The following is a 16,419-nucleotide window of genomic DNA, read 5'->3' as shown; positions in this document are numbered from 1 at the left end:
AACTCACCAATAAGAGTGCCGGCAGTGCTGGGTTGTACCATTCTAGGGTTAGCCATGGAAAATCCCATGTTGGACACTGTCAAAGCTGAATGGCTTGTATTCTGGGTTGGAGATGCCATATGGGCGACAGGCACCCCAAAGGCTGCGTTTAGGGGGAACAGGCCACTGGAACAGGGTGACATGGAGTTAAAACCAAAATAATTTGGGTTTGAAGGCTGTGCAGTTGAACCACTTGCATTGGACACGTTGCCGCCCAATGGCCAGGACATGCCTGCGGCTGGCAAAAATCCTGGGAAGGATGACAGTTGAAAGTGCAAACAAAAAGGGATGGTGGGTGATGGGGAGGAAGGGAGAAGGGAAGTGGATAGCATATAGAAGCAGGGATAAAGAAGGTTGAGATGGGATCTATATCAACTACGTACAGCTTATGTTCCACATGACTATATGAACTCTAGGATTGAAAAACACTACTTCACAAACACTAAAAAATAAACAGATACTATACAGTGCTCTCTCTCTCTCTTTCTCAGTTGCTCTTATTGTCAATGTCTCTCTTTTTCTCTCAGCCCTCCTTACCCGGGGTTTTTTGGGTGGGGATGGCTTTGAGAGGGGGCTGTTTAGGTTTGGGCTTGACTGACATAAGAGAGCCCAAGTCCACCAATGAAGCACCTTCTCCAAGGAACGATGCTGCCTTTTTGGTATCAACACCAGGTTTTGTAAGAGTGTCACCTATCAATAGAAAAAAACCGTTAGGCACAAATATGCATGAACTTGGTCTATTAAACAAGGGAAAAGTATTTAAATGAGCCTTGCTTTTGTAAAAAAATAAAATAAAAATAAATAAATAAAAAAAATTAATTTAATATTATACACTACCTTGTTAAGTTTGGAGTCCGTAAGATTTTTTTCTAATAAGACACAAATATTTGTATTCAGCAAGGATACAATAAATTCATTAAAAGTGACAGTAAAGACATTTCTAATGCTACAAAAGATTTTTATTTAACATCTGCTGTTCTTTTAAACTTTCTATTCATCAAATAATAGAAAAAATGGTTTCCACAAAAATATTAGGCATCACAGCTGTTTTCAACATTTATAATAATAAAAAACATGATTACTGAGCACTAAATCAGCTTATTAGAATGATTTCTGAAGGATCATGTGACACTGAGGGCTGGAGTAATAATTCAAATAATAAATTACAATTTGAAAATACAATTTGAAAACATTTATCTTAAATTGTAATAATATTTCATAATATTATGTTGTATTTTTGATCAAATAAGTGCAGCCTTGGTGAGGACAAGAGATTTCTTTCAAAAACATTAAGACATTTTCCAACCCCAAACTTTTGCAAGGTAGTGTTAACTTAAAATATATTGAAAATAAATGAAGAAATAAAACAAAAACAAAAACAAGAGAATTAAAACCGATAACATATTAAAAGTAGAAAACGCTTAAGAACAAAATTAGATCAAAGTTAAGCACACCAACAACAGTTTGTTCTCACAACTTGTTTTTATTTAGTGATGAGAAATCTGAAATTGGATAGAACTCAAAGAGGAATTTTAAACATAGAAAGATGTCTTGTTTATAAGTGTCTTAAACAAATAGATTCAACGACATGAACATTGCAGACTTTGTAAAATTCAAGCAGGTAGATTAGATGGGAGCTTGAGATTTTGAGAAAGTTCCTGCCATTTCAGCCAGTTTGCAAACTAATGATCGTGTTAATACTAGTTCAAAATTGACCAGTACAGGAAAAATAAGATTTGAGACTGCAGAAACAAACAGAAAATGTTTGGAAAACCTGTTTCAATAGTACCATTCTCAGAGGAACTTCCCCAAGGATCTGATATGCCTCGATCACCGAAAGGGTCATCATCTGGAGCTGATGGGGCACCCCAGGGGTCATTTGCAGTAGGAGGTGAAGATGCTGGGAATAAGTAAAACAATGATTCGATAGCAAGTGTGAAAATACATTTTCTGGACATACAACAATGCCATCTCAAAATACGAATTCATTCATGGTGTAATCTACATTTAAACTATCGTTCAAAAGTTTGTGGTCAGTAAGATTTTATAATGTTTTTGAAAAGTCTCATATGCTCACTAAGAATGCATTATTATTATTTTTTCTTTAATCAAAAAATAGTTATAAATATTTATAAATAGAATTACAATTCAAAATATCCTCTATTTAAATGTATTTTAAAAAGTAATTTATTTCTGTGATGGCAAAGCTGAATTTTCAGCATCATTACTCCAGTCTTCAGAGTCCCATGATCCTTCAGAAATCATTCTAGTATGCCGTTTGGCTCTAAAGAATTACATGATCAAATGTTGAAAACAGTTGTGTTGCTTAATATTTCTGTGGAAACCATGATAATTTTTTTAGGATTCTTTGATTAATAGAAAGTTCAATAGAACAGCATTCTATTTTGGCCAAATTAATATTCTTGCTGAATAAAAATAAATGAATTAAAAAAATATATATATTACTGACCCAACTTTGCACGACTGTTTAAGTTCACTAATTCTCAGTCAGACAATAAAAAGCTCATTATTTGTGGACACCGAGGTGTGTTGTACCTTCCTGATTCTTCAGCCCAGTCACTCTCTTACCTGCTGTGCCCCAAGGGTCATTATCTGCTTTTGAACCATCACCAAATGGATCAGACGTAGCTGATGATGCTTCTAACGGCGCCCCCCAGGGGTCAGAGGTTGCAGGTGCTGAATCCTGTACACTATCCGCAGGTGCCCCCCAATGATCTGACGTTGCTGCGTCAGAGTCTTTCGCAGTTTTGGCTGGAGCCCCCCAAGGATCATTTGTTGATGGGGCTTTATCCTCTGAAAATCCAGCAGAGTCGCCCCACGGGTCACTGGCAGCAGGTGGAGAACTTTTCTCTGCATCTGTAGATCCTCCCCAAGGATCACAGGAAGGAGGTGGAGAATCGTTCTTGGCACTGGCAGATCCTCTCCATGGATCATCGGATACAGGTGCGGAACCGTTTGTCCCATCAGCAGATCCACCCCAAGGATCATTGGTAGCTTGACTGGATTCCTTCGCCTCATCAGACGGTGCCCCCCACGGGTCGTTGGTAGCAGGGGCGGATTCGTTGGATGCATCAGATGGGGCTCCCCAGGGGTCCGAGCTGGACGGAGGTGCTGCTGTCGCTGCCTTTTCCCAAAAATCTGTGTCACCCTCCTTTTCCTGAATCCACAAATTTCCATTATGTAAGCTTGGAGAGTTTCAAGATAATATGATAATATGATCTTACTCAATTTTACTCTAATGAAGTTTCTCGGAGTAATTGATCAGTCTGTCTCACCTGTCTCTCTGCCTCTTTCCTCTCGGCCTCCAGACGTTTCTGCTCCTCCTTCTTCTTGGCCATAGCGGCAGTCAGGTCAGCCACTGATGGGATGTTGTCCAGGGAGGGCAGCCCTGTATATGGCGGGATCTCTGGCTTTTCTTTTTCTGGTCCCGTAGCCGAGGATGCTGAGAAAAAAAAAAAACAATTATAAATTAAAAAAAAGAACAACAACAACAACAACAAAAAAAAACCTACCATTCAAAAGTCTGCAGTGAGAAATTAAAAATACAGAAAATAAATTCATTAAAACATTTCCGATGTTACAAAACATTTCAATTTCAAATAAATACTGTTCTTTTGAACGTTCTATTCATCAACTTTTCTTTCCACAAAAACATTTGCAGGATTGCTTTTGCCATCTCAGGAATAAATTATATTTTAAAATATATTCAAGTTGAAACTGCTATTTTAAATTGTAATAATATTTCACAATATTTCTGCTTGTATTGTATTTTTAATAAGTAAAATTTGTAAAATGGACATTGAAATTAATTTTAATATTATGCAAACTTTTACTGTGAGGATCTGAGGTCTTGCAAGACCTCAGTGGCCTGTAGCACGAAGCCTGTTTCAGTTTTTACCCAGGAACCTTCACGTTTAGTTTGAGCAAAATGAGTTTTCGGGCTCAAGAAAGTGGGTTGGTTTTTAGCGTGTTTCGTCGCATGGTAACTTTACACGGCTACCCTGAGCAGGCTTAATTCTGGGTAAGAGATCGCAAACCCAAACTGGACCAATCAGCTGTGAGCAAAGTGACATATATCTGATGCAATGAAGCCACCTGTTTCTCTCGCTCCACATTAAAGCAGTTTATAGTCAAAGAATTTTAGAGACAAAATTGCCCGACTTTTGCAGCTCTTATTTATTATATTTATATTATATTTATTGTAAATGTTTATAATTCATATAATATATTCATATAATCATTATATGAAGTGGCAATTATTTTTAAGCTTAGTATTTATATAAAATTATATATATACAGTATGTATATACTGTATATATGGGTCAGTGACAAAAAGGGGTTGGCAAGATGAGAAATGAAAAAATCTTTTAAAAACTTGTTTTAAAAGCATGCATCAGGTATTTTAAAATGTACACAGCGTGTTAATGTTGATTTTATGTAATCAAAAATGACATATTCACCATTCTTGCAAAGTTATGACTGAATGTACCTGAAAATGTCAAATGGTGTAACTGCCAAAGAATGAGAATTATTAAAATAGTTTAAAACTATGCAATTATACTAAACTAGAGGATTACATTTTATTCCACGTAAATTTTCCTGTATATAATTATATTTTTAAGAAAATTACTGGTTACGCCAATTGACACAAACCAGTTACACCACCTGACCATGTTGCTTCTACAGCCAAAGTCCATTGTTTGTTGAAGAAATTGACACTGAATATCAAGTATGACTGCTCAGCTGAAGTGCTTTTTTTTCAATGCTTCAACAAAAAAATCTGAAATTATCATTGTGATGAACAGTGAACTCATGTCTCATTGTAATTAGAGTTAAGAAACAATATCTGACAAGAAATCATCAGAGTGATAAACAGTGAACTCATGTCTCATATTGTAATTTTAATTTCTGTATTGTAATTTAGTATTGTATTGTGGCACCTCTTGGGGAAAAATGGCTCTGTTTTAATTATAAAATATCAGAAATTGAATGAATTGTATTTTACAGATGTAAAATTGTAATCTTTGATCAACATTTTTTTATTCACTGAATTTATGTTCAAATGTAGACATCCACACATTCTTCTGCTACATTATTAAATCATTTATATATATATATATATATATATATATATATATATATATATATATATACACACACACATACATAGAATGAATCCACGACCGCGTGAAAGAATGTTACTGGCAGCTGTAAAACACATTGCAGAAGTCAGAAAGCGTGTCAGGTAAATATAATTATTATCTATTTTCTCCTTTTTTAGAGCAGTAATAGCTTTCTTTGAAGCTATTACCATTTTTCGCTAGTTCCGCGTGAAGTGCAGCGGTCACATGGTACAAGGTACACATGGTCTCAGAAAACTCCCAGTTCACAAGTTGAAATTATAGGTTCTACGATGACGTGAACGCTTTTGAAAAGTTGGTATCTCATAATTACTGTAATTACGATATGGTGTGAACACACCTTTAATCTTCAGCAGAAAAGTAAATTGCTGACTCTCGCGAGAAGTGAATCCAAAGGACACTTTGCTGATGCTCTCCACGTTCCGTGTGATTGGCTGTTTGCGGCACGTGCCACACTTTCAGGTGCACACGCTCCAGAGTTAATCACAAACTCTGGTAGAGTTGACAGGGAATGTTTATATCGAACTTTGTGAGCCCAGTGAACCTGATCTAATCCAAGTTGGCTTTATCGGGTTTTGTCAACTCAAAACTTACTCTACAACTCTGAGTTTGTTCATCTCGCTTCGTGATACAGGCCACGGATGTGTAACAAGATGTAAACAAAGCTCCATGCCTGTTTTCTGTATTGCTCTTGGTTTGTGAGTCTTACCATTGGGAGCCTTTGTCAGCTTGTCTTTTGTCTTCATAGCATAATCTCTCTCCTCTTTCCTCTTTTCCTCATCCTCAGTCAGCAGCAACACTATCTTAGCCTTTTCTCTCACATTTACCCCCTACAAAGTGTAAATCCATTAGTGACAATCTGCCACTATTAATGTAATGAGTGAAGAAGAATCTAGTATTTTGCAATACCTGGTCCTTTCCGTCCTTGTCTGTGAAGCGGTATTCAGTTAGGACTTTGATAATGTGAATGTTCTCCACACTCTGTTGAGGGATGCGGTCAGAGCCCGTTTTCAACAGATATTCGAGAAGAGTTAAAGACTGTTGAAGAAGAAAAGAGAATACATGATCTATCAGGTGTTTTGACAATCCTTAATACATACACGTTTGGGGTCAGTATTTTTTATGTTTTTGAGAGAAGTCTCTAATGCTGAACAAGGCTGATCAAAACCAAAACCAAGGCAAAACCAGTAATACTGTGAAATATTACTACACTTTAAATACTAATATTGAGAAAAGGGTATTACTAGGGTGTTTTGGCCCATGTAATTCTATGTGATGTGCCACTAGCAAACCTGACTAAATACAAAGCGAAACTCAATCTCTCTGTCTACATCTCTCTCTCTCTCTCTCTCTCTCTCTCTCTCTCTCTCTCTCAATAATACAACAAAATCTGAACGTAAACAACAGAGGAAGAAAAGTCCTGCCTGCACATAATCAAACACTGCAGCGGCAGCAACAATGGTTCTTCTGACAGGAAAAAGCCAGCCACTGATCAGGTAACATGAGTGTTCTCTTCAGCTCTCTCCTTCACTCACCTTGTACACGTGCCTCCAATTCTTGTCATCATTGAGACGCTTCCAGAGCATGCCCAAAATCTCGTTACAGGCCACCACATTGTAGGTTAGATCCGAGATGTCAGCCATCTGGGAGCTTGATGGCCCCCAGGGGTCATTAGAAGTCGCTTCTCGAACCTACACAAAATTGAGATTTATACAAGCTGAATAAATAAGCTTTCCATTGATGTATGGTTTGTTATGATAGGACCTTTAAAGTTGTCCAAATCACCTTTAAAGTTGTCCAAATGAAGTTCTTAGCAATGCATATTACTAATAAAAAATGAAGTTTAGATATATTTACAGTAGGAAATTTACAAAATATCTTCATGGAACATGATCTTTACTTAATATCCTAATGATTTTTGCCATAAAAGAAAAATCAATAATTTTGACCCATACAATGTATTTTTGGCTGTTGCTACAAATAGACCCCAGCGACTTAAGACTGGTTTTGTGCTCCAGGGTCACATATATACTCTTCATTTCATTGGTAAGAGTTTCATAAACAGATCAACATAATATTTATTTACAGTGGATTGCAAAATTTAATAAGCAAAGAAAACGAGGTCACGTGAGCACAATGTAGCACACAACTGTAAGAAATATTTATCATTTCATACTGTTTTATATACTAGTTTTAAAAGTATAATAGGCAGTATATGACTGAATAAGTCTGATAAATATAAGTGACAAAAGTAATGCAGTAGTGTCACCTTTAAACTTGAATGGGGTTGACTTAAGAGAGATGACAAAAGACTGAGAATGAACTGTGCAATAAAAAAGCAAGTGAAACTCACCTTGACCTCTGCCTCAGAGAAATTCTGAACAAGATTTTTCAGTTGTCGTCGCAGCATTGAGTGAGTCATGATGGCGGTTTTGTCCTAGACCTTTTTAAGAAAAACTTGTAAATTGCACATTATATTGTACAACAAATATGTCTTTAAAAAACTGCTTCTTTTATATCACATATCACAATTATTGTTCGCTAACTTTTGATACTTAGGAAACAAAGCCTTTATAATATGGCAACAGGCACTATTGTTTCTGTTATTAGTCAATGTATAATAGAAAGTATATGTCAGAGCAGTCTTATTTCAGGATAATTACACTATTATAGAATTTATTGATATTTTGAATTAGTTTTCATCTTAATTTTAGTTAAAGTTTTACTGTTTGTTTTTGTCATTTGTATTATTGATTTTAATATATTTCATTTCAGATGTAATTTGAATTATTTTAGTCTATCAAAATGAAAATGAGAAATGTTGCATTGGCAACTAGATGGCATAAAATAAGCTTTTTTTTCATATATTTTATTTCAGCAAATGTTTATTTTATTTCAAGTATTTTTCTGTTTTGTAGTTAACTCCAATAACCCTGATCAGAGCTCATAATATACACCATGCTATTATGAATAGGTTATTAACAAAACACACAAGTAAATAAAATTAAAATGATATGCAATGTCATTTATTTATTTATTTTGCTCCTCTTACCTGCTAAATAAAGGATGTAGGAATGGGTGTTGACTGAGTTTCTCAAATCGCTGACAGGCACTTCAGTCCATGAGCTTTTCCCTATGGTACCTTTATGGGCTATAAATCATAAACACGAGGACAAACTCTGTAATACTGTTTTGAAGAAACAGTTCTGACAACAAATATATTAATTTATATGCTACCCTCTGGTATTTACAACAGCATTTTTAATTTGTAATAGCTATAGAGTAACGTTAGCCATTTCAACATCAACAGCCAACATCTTTTCAAACAGCATCATCCTGACATGAAAATAATGCTTGATTTTATGCTATTTTCAGCAGAAAATCCAGCCTGCGCTGTGAATATTTGCCAAATGCTCTGTGGTCCAAATGTTGATCGATTTATTTAACAGTTTGGCAGATAGACATCTTACTAATGCTGCAGACACCAAACGCCTCTCAGGTAATATGTGCTTGAAAGCATCATGATGACAATCACTATAACAAACATGAAATTATAGCACTAATGCGCTGTCATATAACGTTACAATAAACTGAGATACTGTCGCATCATACAGATCGTGCCCTTACACAAAGCTGATTTTGGTTCGCCATAAAAAGCAGGGTAATAATGCATGATCATATACTGCACCTCAGCTAAGGGTTTACACAGAGCATCGCTTCTTGCGTCAGCTCGAGGACAGAATTTCTGACTGATGGATACAAAAACTTACATATATATTTTTAAAATACCAACCTTTTGGGAGAATGAAGGAGAGAGAAGATGAAAGGCTTTTCTAGAGCCTAGGGGAAATTTCCGCTTCCGTTTACGGCTACCTGTCAAAAACCGAACGCAGCCCAAGCCTCCACTAAATATTCATGAGATGGGAGTGGCGGTTTGCAATGCGTGTAACGCACTGATCCGCTGGTTGTTTAATATTTATGAGTGGGCGTGGCTTACCCTTACAAAGGTAAACAAACCTGCCGGGTTTTTTTTTTTTTTTTGCATACATTGTGAATGTAAAGGCTTCGGGGACACAAACAGGCAGTGACAAATCCGCTAATCCCAACATCATGGTTGCTAACGCACTGAGCCTGGTTTCCATAGCAATGAGTCGATCCATACATCCTCAGATCTGATGACGCGTGATTCTCAAACTCGTGTCTGAGGCATCGCTGACGTCACTGACGCGCCAGTGCCTGTAGAAGCGGCTGGCCCGCAATAACAAATTGGATGAAGACAGAAATATTTCTCACATCCATTGAAATCAGTTCAAGATGGCGTCCGAGGTGGAATACGAGTCGATTCTGTGCATGAAACCAGATGTAAATGTTTACCGCATCCCGCCGCGGGCGTCGAATCGCGGATACAGGTGAATTATAGGATGCGCGGGCCTGAGCCCTTGTCTGGTGTCTGCTCTGTAAATAATCTTGTAATACCAGTTTGCCGTGGCTGCACCACGCTGCTATTACGAGCGACATTTGATAATAAATAATGCGTTTATCTCTCGTCATTAATGTTATGCCGCACAGACAGTGTTTTGTCATTGGTTTATCACGATCGAAAGAAAAACATCTTGTCATGTCAGATGTTTGGTGTGTTTGACTGCGAGCTCACGACTCAACCTGATTAGGAAGTGGTGTGGAATAATTACATTTAGATTTATCTCATATCATTGTCATGCATAGAGAATCTCTCATTTAATTTGTAATATTATTCTGCTTATTTGTAATATGTTATTGTGTTAATGTGTTGGTGTGAGATGTGCTTTTTCAGGGTAGTATATGTGGTCCAGTTTATATGGAGTATAATTAGTCCTAAAAGCTCTTGCCCATAGAGAATGTTATACATCACTGGCACACATTTTAGAGGAGAAATCCCACTTGTATTCCTTCATGAGGAGCTTGAAGGCTTGTAACAGTTCTGAAAATTGTAATAATACTGCTGAATTTGCCATAAACTGTCGAAAAGTGTTAAATGTCTTCTGTTCCCACTGTCTTCTGGCTATTTCAGGGTTCCTACAGGGTTTGGAAAAGTATGGAAAAATATTTGTGTTTCCAGACTTTTGACTTTAGTTTTTTAATAATAGAAAATTAAGAATATAATGGAAATAAATTTATCGTACAAGAAGTGAGTTTTCATGGCAGCTGTTTAGTGATTCTTTAGTGATCTTCAAATGAATGAATGAATTTATTGTGCACTTTAACAAAATACAGGTTATAAGCATTTTGGGTTTAGCACCATATTACATTGCCTCAAGGATCTTTGCAAAAAAAAAAAAAAACTTAGCATATAGGACAATGCACACAGAGCCACCTATTGTGCCATCAGCCCATTTCGCGGTGTGGGTTTCTTGGCCGCCACAGAGTATGCATTAAAGAGACCAAAGGCCTTGATATACGGCATATTGCCCCAATGAAAGTTAATCTTAAACATTTTTTACAGTACCAGTCTTTTTTTATAGACCCTTGAACTTGGTAAATTTTATGCCATCAGCCCATTTCGTGTCATAGTTTCTCCAACGCCACAGAGGATGTGTTAAATTGGAAATTAGGCCTTGATATTAGGGGTACTACCGTAAAGAAAAGCTAAATTTTGAGCAGGTACATCTCTGTTAATTCATGTGCATCCATGCTATCGTTTTATTCATAGTAAGATGGCAGTGATGCACAAAGGAAATAGGTTATATAAAACTAGAAATTGTAATGCGTTAGCATGCAAAACATTTTTTTGTTTATTTTATTTTTAGTGTCAATGAAAAACAAAATAAAAATATTTACAGATGACTGTAGTATATACCAAATATAAAGCTGAAAATAATGCTGTATGAACCATTTGTTAAATATGATCTGACAATCTACCGAGAGGTTTGGAAATTTGAGTCTGGAAAAGTAAAGAATTTTGAAATGAAAAATGTGTAGTAACCCTGTTATTTTTACCAGTCATTTTCTGGTCAGTGTCTGTCTTCTGGTGAAAATGACCAGAAGACAGTGGGAATAGAAACCATTTAGTCTCGTTCCAGTTATGATTTTTTAATTCAAACTACAAGGTCAGAATAAAAAAGAAACCTTGCATGAATCATTTACAATAAGATCAATAACATACATTTAGAAAACAGGTAGGATGAATATTCCAATTCAAATTATTTTTGCGACAATCACTTTTTCCCCCTCTGCTCATTGCTCTGATGTATCCGAGTGCTTGACTACACCACAAAATAATTTGTCTTATTTTTGTTGTTAAACTCATCCAAAAGATATTTCCACAAATAATAAAAAAAAATAACTAGAGTTGTAAAAACCATGCAATTTGATGGACCTGAAATGACATTTGTGCTGTGATAATGGCAGGGCGGCTGACTGGAAGCTCGACGCTCCTGACTGGACAGGCCGTATGCGCATTACAGCAAAGGGCAAGGTGGCTTATATCAAATTGGAGGACAAAATCTCAGGTTAGGAAAAAAAAAAGACCTGAATGTTTGATTGGATTATTCTCCGAGACATCTGTGCAGCAAAAGAAGCTCCTAGTTGTGCTTTTTCTATGATTGCCTCAGGTGAGCTGTTTGCTCAAGCGCCAGTAAAGGAATACCCTGACATTGCAGTGGAGACGGTCAGTGATTCCAGTCGCTATTTTGTTCTCCGAATACAGGATGACAATGGTTAGTGTATTATCTTTAAACTGACCTTGTTTTACATACCCTGCCATAATAGAATGTCTTGCAAATAAGTTATACTTCACTCCTGTGTTACAGTTTAGACATGCATTATCCTTGCTGCCTGTATTTTAGGTCGGAGTGCATTCATTGGCCTTGGGTTTGGAGACAGAGGTGATGCTTTTGACTTTAATGTTGCCCTGCAGGATCATTTCAAGTAAGTTTCCATCAAAATTAATCTGATTGTTAATGACTTGAAATGTATTTGTAGTGACATCTTGGATGCCAATGGATGTTTTTAGTAAATTTTTGGGGGGACATAATAAGCAATGTTAGTATGTGCACTCTTTAAAAAATGTTCCAAAAGTTTTTTTTTTTTGCAATGATGCCATAGAAGAACCATTTTTCGTTTCCCAAAGAACCTTTCAGTGAACAGTTCAGTGTGAAATGTGAAGAACAATTGAAAAAATGGAACAATGGAAAAAACATTTTTCCACTATAAAGAACCTTTTGTGGAATGGAACGTTTCTATGAATGTTAAGGGTTCTTCATGGAACCATCAATGCCAATAAAGAACCTTTAGTTTTGTGTGCACGGTACAGTTTGTATTTTTAGTTATTTGTTTCCTTAATCTTTCCTTCTCTTTTTCTGTAAGGTGGGTGAAACAGGAGAATGAAATCAAAAGTTCCCAGGCTTCAGACTCAGGACCCAAACTGGATCTAGGCTTCAAAGAGGGACAGACCATCACACTGAATATCGGGGTAAAGCTAAACTAAAATGCAAAACAGCTGAAAACTGCTTTTGGAATTGGATTTTTTTTTTTTAATGAGATTATGGTCTTATAGTCTTGTATCACTTAATTTACATAAAAATATACAGTGATTTGTCATGCTCTCATATCATAAATAAACATGAGTTTGTGTTAAATTAGAGAAATGTTTCTGTGTATTTAGCAAGGTAAAAAGAGGGATAAGCCCCGCCCTCAGAGCTCAGGAGGCTTGGGTCTCCTCCCTCCACCTCCAGGAGGAAAGATAGCCCCTCCCCCTTCGTCCAATCACAACACAGTACAGCCATCAGGAGGAGCACAAACAGGTACATCATTTGACATCATTACTGCTTAAGTATAAACTAAAGCATCCTCTTTTCTTTGATGCCATGGATTAGATATATGTAATATATTAATTCTGTAAAGAAAAATCTGACAATGTTTTTATTAAAGGAACTGTTCACCCTTTTACTCCAGTTAATGAGTTGTAGATGAATTTGTTTCTTCATCAAAACAGATATGGAGAAATTCAGCATTATATCATTTGCTCACCAATGGTTCCTCTGCAGTGAATGGGTGCCGTCAGAATGAGTCCAAACAGCAGATAAAAACATCACAATAATCCACAAGTAATTCACACAACTCCAGTCCATCAATTAACATTAGCAGTGTGTTTATAAGAAAAAAATATTAATCATTAAAAAGTTTTTCACTTCTGACTAAAATATGACTCCTCTATCCATAACATTGCTTTCTCCAATAATAAAGCAGTCTCGTTTGAATCAGGAGAGAAATTTGCACAGATTCTTCTACAAAAGAGAAAAAAGTTCTTAATAAAAATGTTAGAGGGTTTTGATGTGAGAGGACAACAGGGGATGGACTTTTTCATTGCTAAATTTCTACAAATCTGTTCCAATAAATTAAGGAGTTTATCTACAGGATATCTTTGAAGTCCTGAGGGTGACACATTCAACTAATTTAAATTTTTGGTTGAACTATTCCTTTAATATGTCAGCCTGCTCTAAATGCACAGACACATAAAGACAGACGCAACTAAATTTTACACATACATTCATACAAACATAATTTTAATTACAAACTACTTTTGTTTTTCTATTCTTTTTTTGACCTCACTTCCTTCCTCTACTTTTAGGATGTTTATTAGAACTGGACAGCAGTAACTCTAATACTGTGGTTCGGTCAAACCCTAGCTCTGACCTGTGGGGTGACTTCTCTAGCTCTGCAAGGTAACATGATTTGTGACCTTGATTCTTGACCGTTGAATAAGTTCCTGTATTCAGATATTACTACTGGTCACTAAATATTTTCATTAAACTGGTCTTAGACCACTACCTGTATATGTAAATGTTCTCCTTTCTTTCTTTCTTTCTTTCTTTCTTTCTTTCTTTCTTTCTTTCTTTCAGCTCTGTTCCACCTCCAGCACCACGCCAAGACCCCTCCTCTGGGAACTGGGTCCAGTTCTGAAAAAGTTTTATCCTCCTTCATTCCATTATTGTTCCCATTCCTCCATCAAAACTACTGCAATTAAAAGATACTGCATAATTTTATGGAAAATTAGAGGCAAGCTGTATGTCATGCTGCTAATCTTAGCAGAGCACAGAGGCGAGAAATAGGCAATTAGGAATTCTCTTAGAATCAACCAAATAAAATTATGAATAAGATTGTATAAAAGAGAGGAACATCCCAGGGGTGTTATATGTAAAACTTTATGGTAATGTTTCGAAGATTGTTTCAGTATCTTTACATTTGTCCACAAGGTGTTGGATGTGTCCATTTTGTTGTCATGACTTGTATATGTTTTTTCCTAGGTTTTGGAGGAGTGAATCTGTGTTTGAGTGTTTAAAAAAAGGCAGAGATTTTGTTTGAAAGTGTCGAATTTAAGTGAGGCCTGGATATGTTAAGAGCTTAACATCTTGTATATCATAAGAATATATAAAACCTGTACAGTATAAATTTTCAAAAATACTGACTGAAGGACACAATGTAGAGAAATTATGTCCCTCAATTAAAGGGATTATGTCTAGATATTCATTACATATCCATATTGTCATTTACTTGACTAACAGAGTCATTTACGTGTTAAACAAAAATAAAATATACAAGCTACAACACACATTGCTTCAAATTTGATTATTTTAAATAATATAAAATCTTTGGAATATGATTCTCAAAAATATTAGCATTTGCCCTTGCAGTCTATATATGTAACTTAACTTATGGAAACAAATGCAAACACATTGCTGTTATAAAGTTTGCATTAGGATTTGCTATATCAAATGAATGATTTCTCTTTTTGTCCGTTGCTGGATATCAAGCCCCTTGACCCCAAAGTATAACAGATTATTTTTCTGCTTTGTTACGCTTACAAAATGTAAAAAGTTATTAGTATATTAATAGTGTTCCGCCAAAATGCCACACTTACTACAGGACCACCCTGTCATGAAATAAATATCATGGTCTTAATGTAGTAACAACTGAAAATCAATGCTAACTGAAAAATTCATGACCTAGATTGGCTTTTTATTTACTTGGTGAATGCCACTGAATTTGTGAAAACTACTAGATTTGGAAAGTAAATATAAATTTAATCACCACAAATACTCGTTAATCTGTCTCATGTCAGCTGATATTTGTGTTTATCAGTTTGTGCTGCAAAATCCAGTTTAAGATGGTAAATGCTGTGGACCATGGTAGCTAGTCTGAGATGCTCAATAGTCATGGGCTAGACCATCTTGGACCAGCAACAAATAAGTTCCCAGTTTAAGGTTGCTTTTGGAACATGGTGACTGGTCCTCTAATGGCCGGGTTGGACCAACTACCAGCTAAGCACTGTCACTAGCTTAAGATGGATTTTCAGCAGATGACCTCAGGCCATGCAGCTGGGTCTCACATCTGTTTCCGTTCATTAGCCTATATCTAGCTGGATAACATCTTGCTGACTTTTCTTAGCTGCTTTGATTGGTTGCGCAAGAACTACCATCACAGCCTGTACTTCTCAGTTTGGCCACCAAACGTCTCTGTCACACTAGTGCTGAGTGTTTTCATAAAACCTGCACACCTGCTACTTGTCTGTTGTGAGTAATGACCTGTTAATACCCTTTGTAGTTCCCTTAATCTGTGTGATCTAGCTAGTTTGTTCACAACATCATTCTCTTTGGCTTAGTTTTTAATTTTAACAAATGTTTGCCAGTACCCTTGACTCTTTTCAGTGGGTTATGATTCACATAATTAATTGGATTGCTTTTGAGCTTTGAACTAGGACATCTATTAATGGGTTTTGAGATTTTTAACTGTGCAATTGGATCCTGCTTCAGTAGATCCAATTGCGGGCGTATTACAGAAAGATCCTAACTTTAAAATCTTATCTTATCTGTTTGGTAACCATGGTAATTTCAGTTAGGACCACATTTAGGACAAAAGCTATTACAGAACAGCATTTCCTAAGTGCGTTATCTAATCTTAACTACAGATAGGAAAGAGGTATTACAGAAACCTCCTAACTTGACAAAAAACCCTAAAAACTGTCTTAAGTTTAGGGCAACCCCACAGCTGTCCTAACTTCAAAATGATTTGAAAGCTAACAGAAAAGACGCTTACAACTGTGCAGTCCGACAATGGTATTACATTTATTAATAGTTGAAAATGAAGAACGAAGATGTTTAATGGAAGAAAGACTCTTGGAGGACCCTGAAGATGTGTTATATTTTGGTAATTACAGACTGCCGCACAACATATTACAGTT

The 16,419-nt window shown here is 36.2% G+C and overlaps 2 protein-coding genes across 3 annotated transcripts; one reads left to right on the top strand and one right to left on the bottom strand.

Annotated features, from left to right (window-relative positions):
• Window positions 1-562: 562 nt before the first annotated feature.
• Window positions 563-7,623, bottom strand: epn1b (epsin 1b; the record flags this gene model as incomplete). The annotated part of the gene is made up of 8 exons (XM_079440979.1): window positions 563-729; window positions 1,829-1,939; window positions 2,629-3,217; window positions 3,336-3,502; window positions 5,911-6,031; window positions 6,111-6,239; window positions 6,737-6,892; window positions 7,555-7,623. The coding sequence occupies 8 exons, from the start codon at window positions 7,621-7,623 to the stop codon at window positions 563-565; spliced, it is 1,509 nt and encodes a 502-aa protein (XP_079297105.1).
• Window positions 7,624-9,244: 1,621 nt separating this feature from the next.
• necap1 (NECAP endocytosis associated 1) lies at window positions 9,245-15,259 on the top strand. 2 transcript variants are annotated; one of them, XR_013785482.1, is made up of 9 exons: window positions 9,285-9,610; window positions 11,589-11,689; window positions 11,792-11,896; window positions 12,026-12,107; window positions 12,546-12,651; window positions 12,844-12,982; window positions 13,174-13,285; window positions 13,810-13,903; window positions 14,081-14,789. XR_013785482.1 is itself a non-coding variant. In XM_079440993.1 (8 exons), exons 1-8 carry the CDS (start codon window positions 9,516-9,518, stop codon window positions 14,139-14,141), a joined length of 783 nt encoding a protein of 260 aa, XP_079297119.1. In that variant the 5' UTR covers window positions 9,245-9,515; the 3' UTR covers window positions 14,142-15,259. The 2 variants fall into 2 exon arrangements, 1 of the variants encoding a protein (XP_079297119.1); XM_079440993.1 differs by lacking the exon at window positions 13,174-13,285 and having other exon boundaries at window positions 9,245-9,610; window positions 14,081-15,259.
• Window positions 15,260-16,419: the final 1,160 nt, after the last annotated feature.

Source organism: Barbus barbus (genome assembly GCF_936440315.1).
Source record: "Barbus barbus genome assembly, chromosome: 19".
Classification (NCBI taxonomy): domain Eukaryota; kingdom Metazoa; phylum Chordata; class Actinopteri; order Cypriniformes; family Cyprinidae; genus Barbus; species Barbus barbus.
Note: the sequence above shows the minus strand (reverse complement) of the source record. Positions and strands in the feature narration are given on the sequence as shown.

Bases quoted from the DNA above. Each gene is read 5' to 3' on its own strand.
- necap1 (XM_079440993.1), top strand. From the start codon at position 9,516: ATGGCGTCCGAGGTGGAATACGAGTCGATTCTGTGCATGAAACCAGAT. The intron at 12,108-12,545 runs GTAAGTTTCCAT...TTTTTCTGTAAG, and splicing joins GCCCTGCAGGATCATTTCAA to GTGGGTGAAACAGGAGAATG. The intron at 12,652-12,843 runs GTAAAGCTAAAC...CTGTGTATTTAG, and splicing joins CCATCACACTGAATATCGGG to CAAGGTAAAAAGAGGGATAA.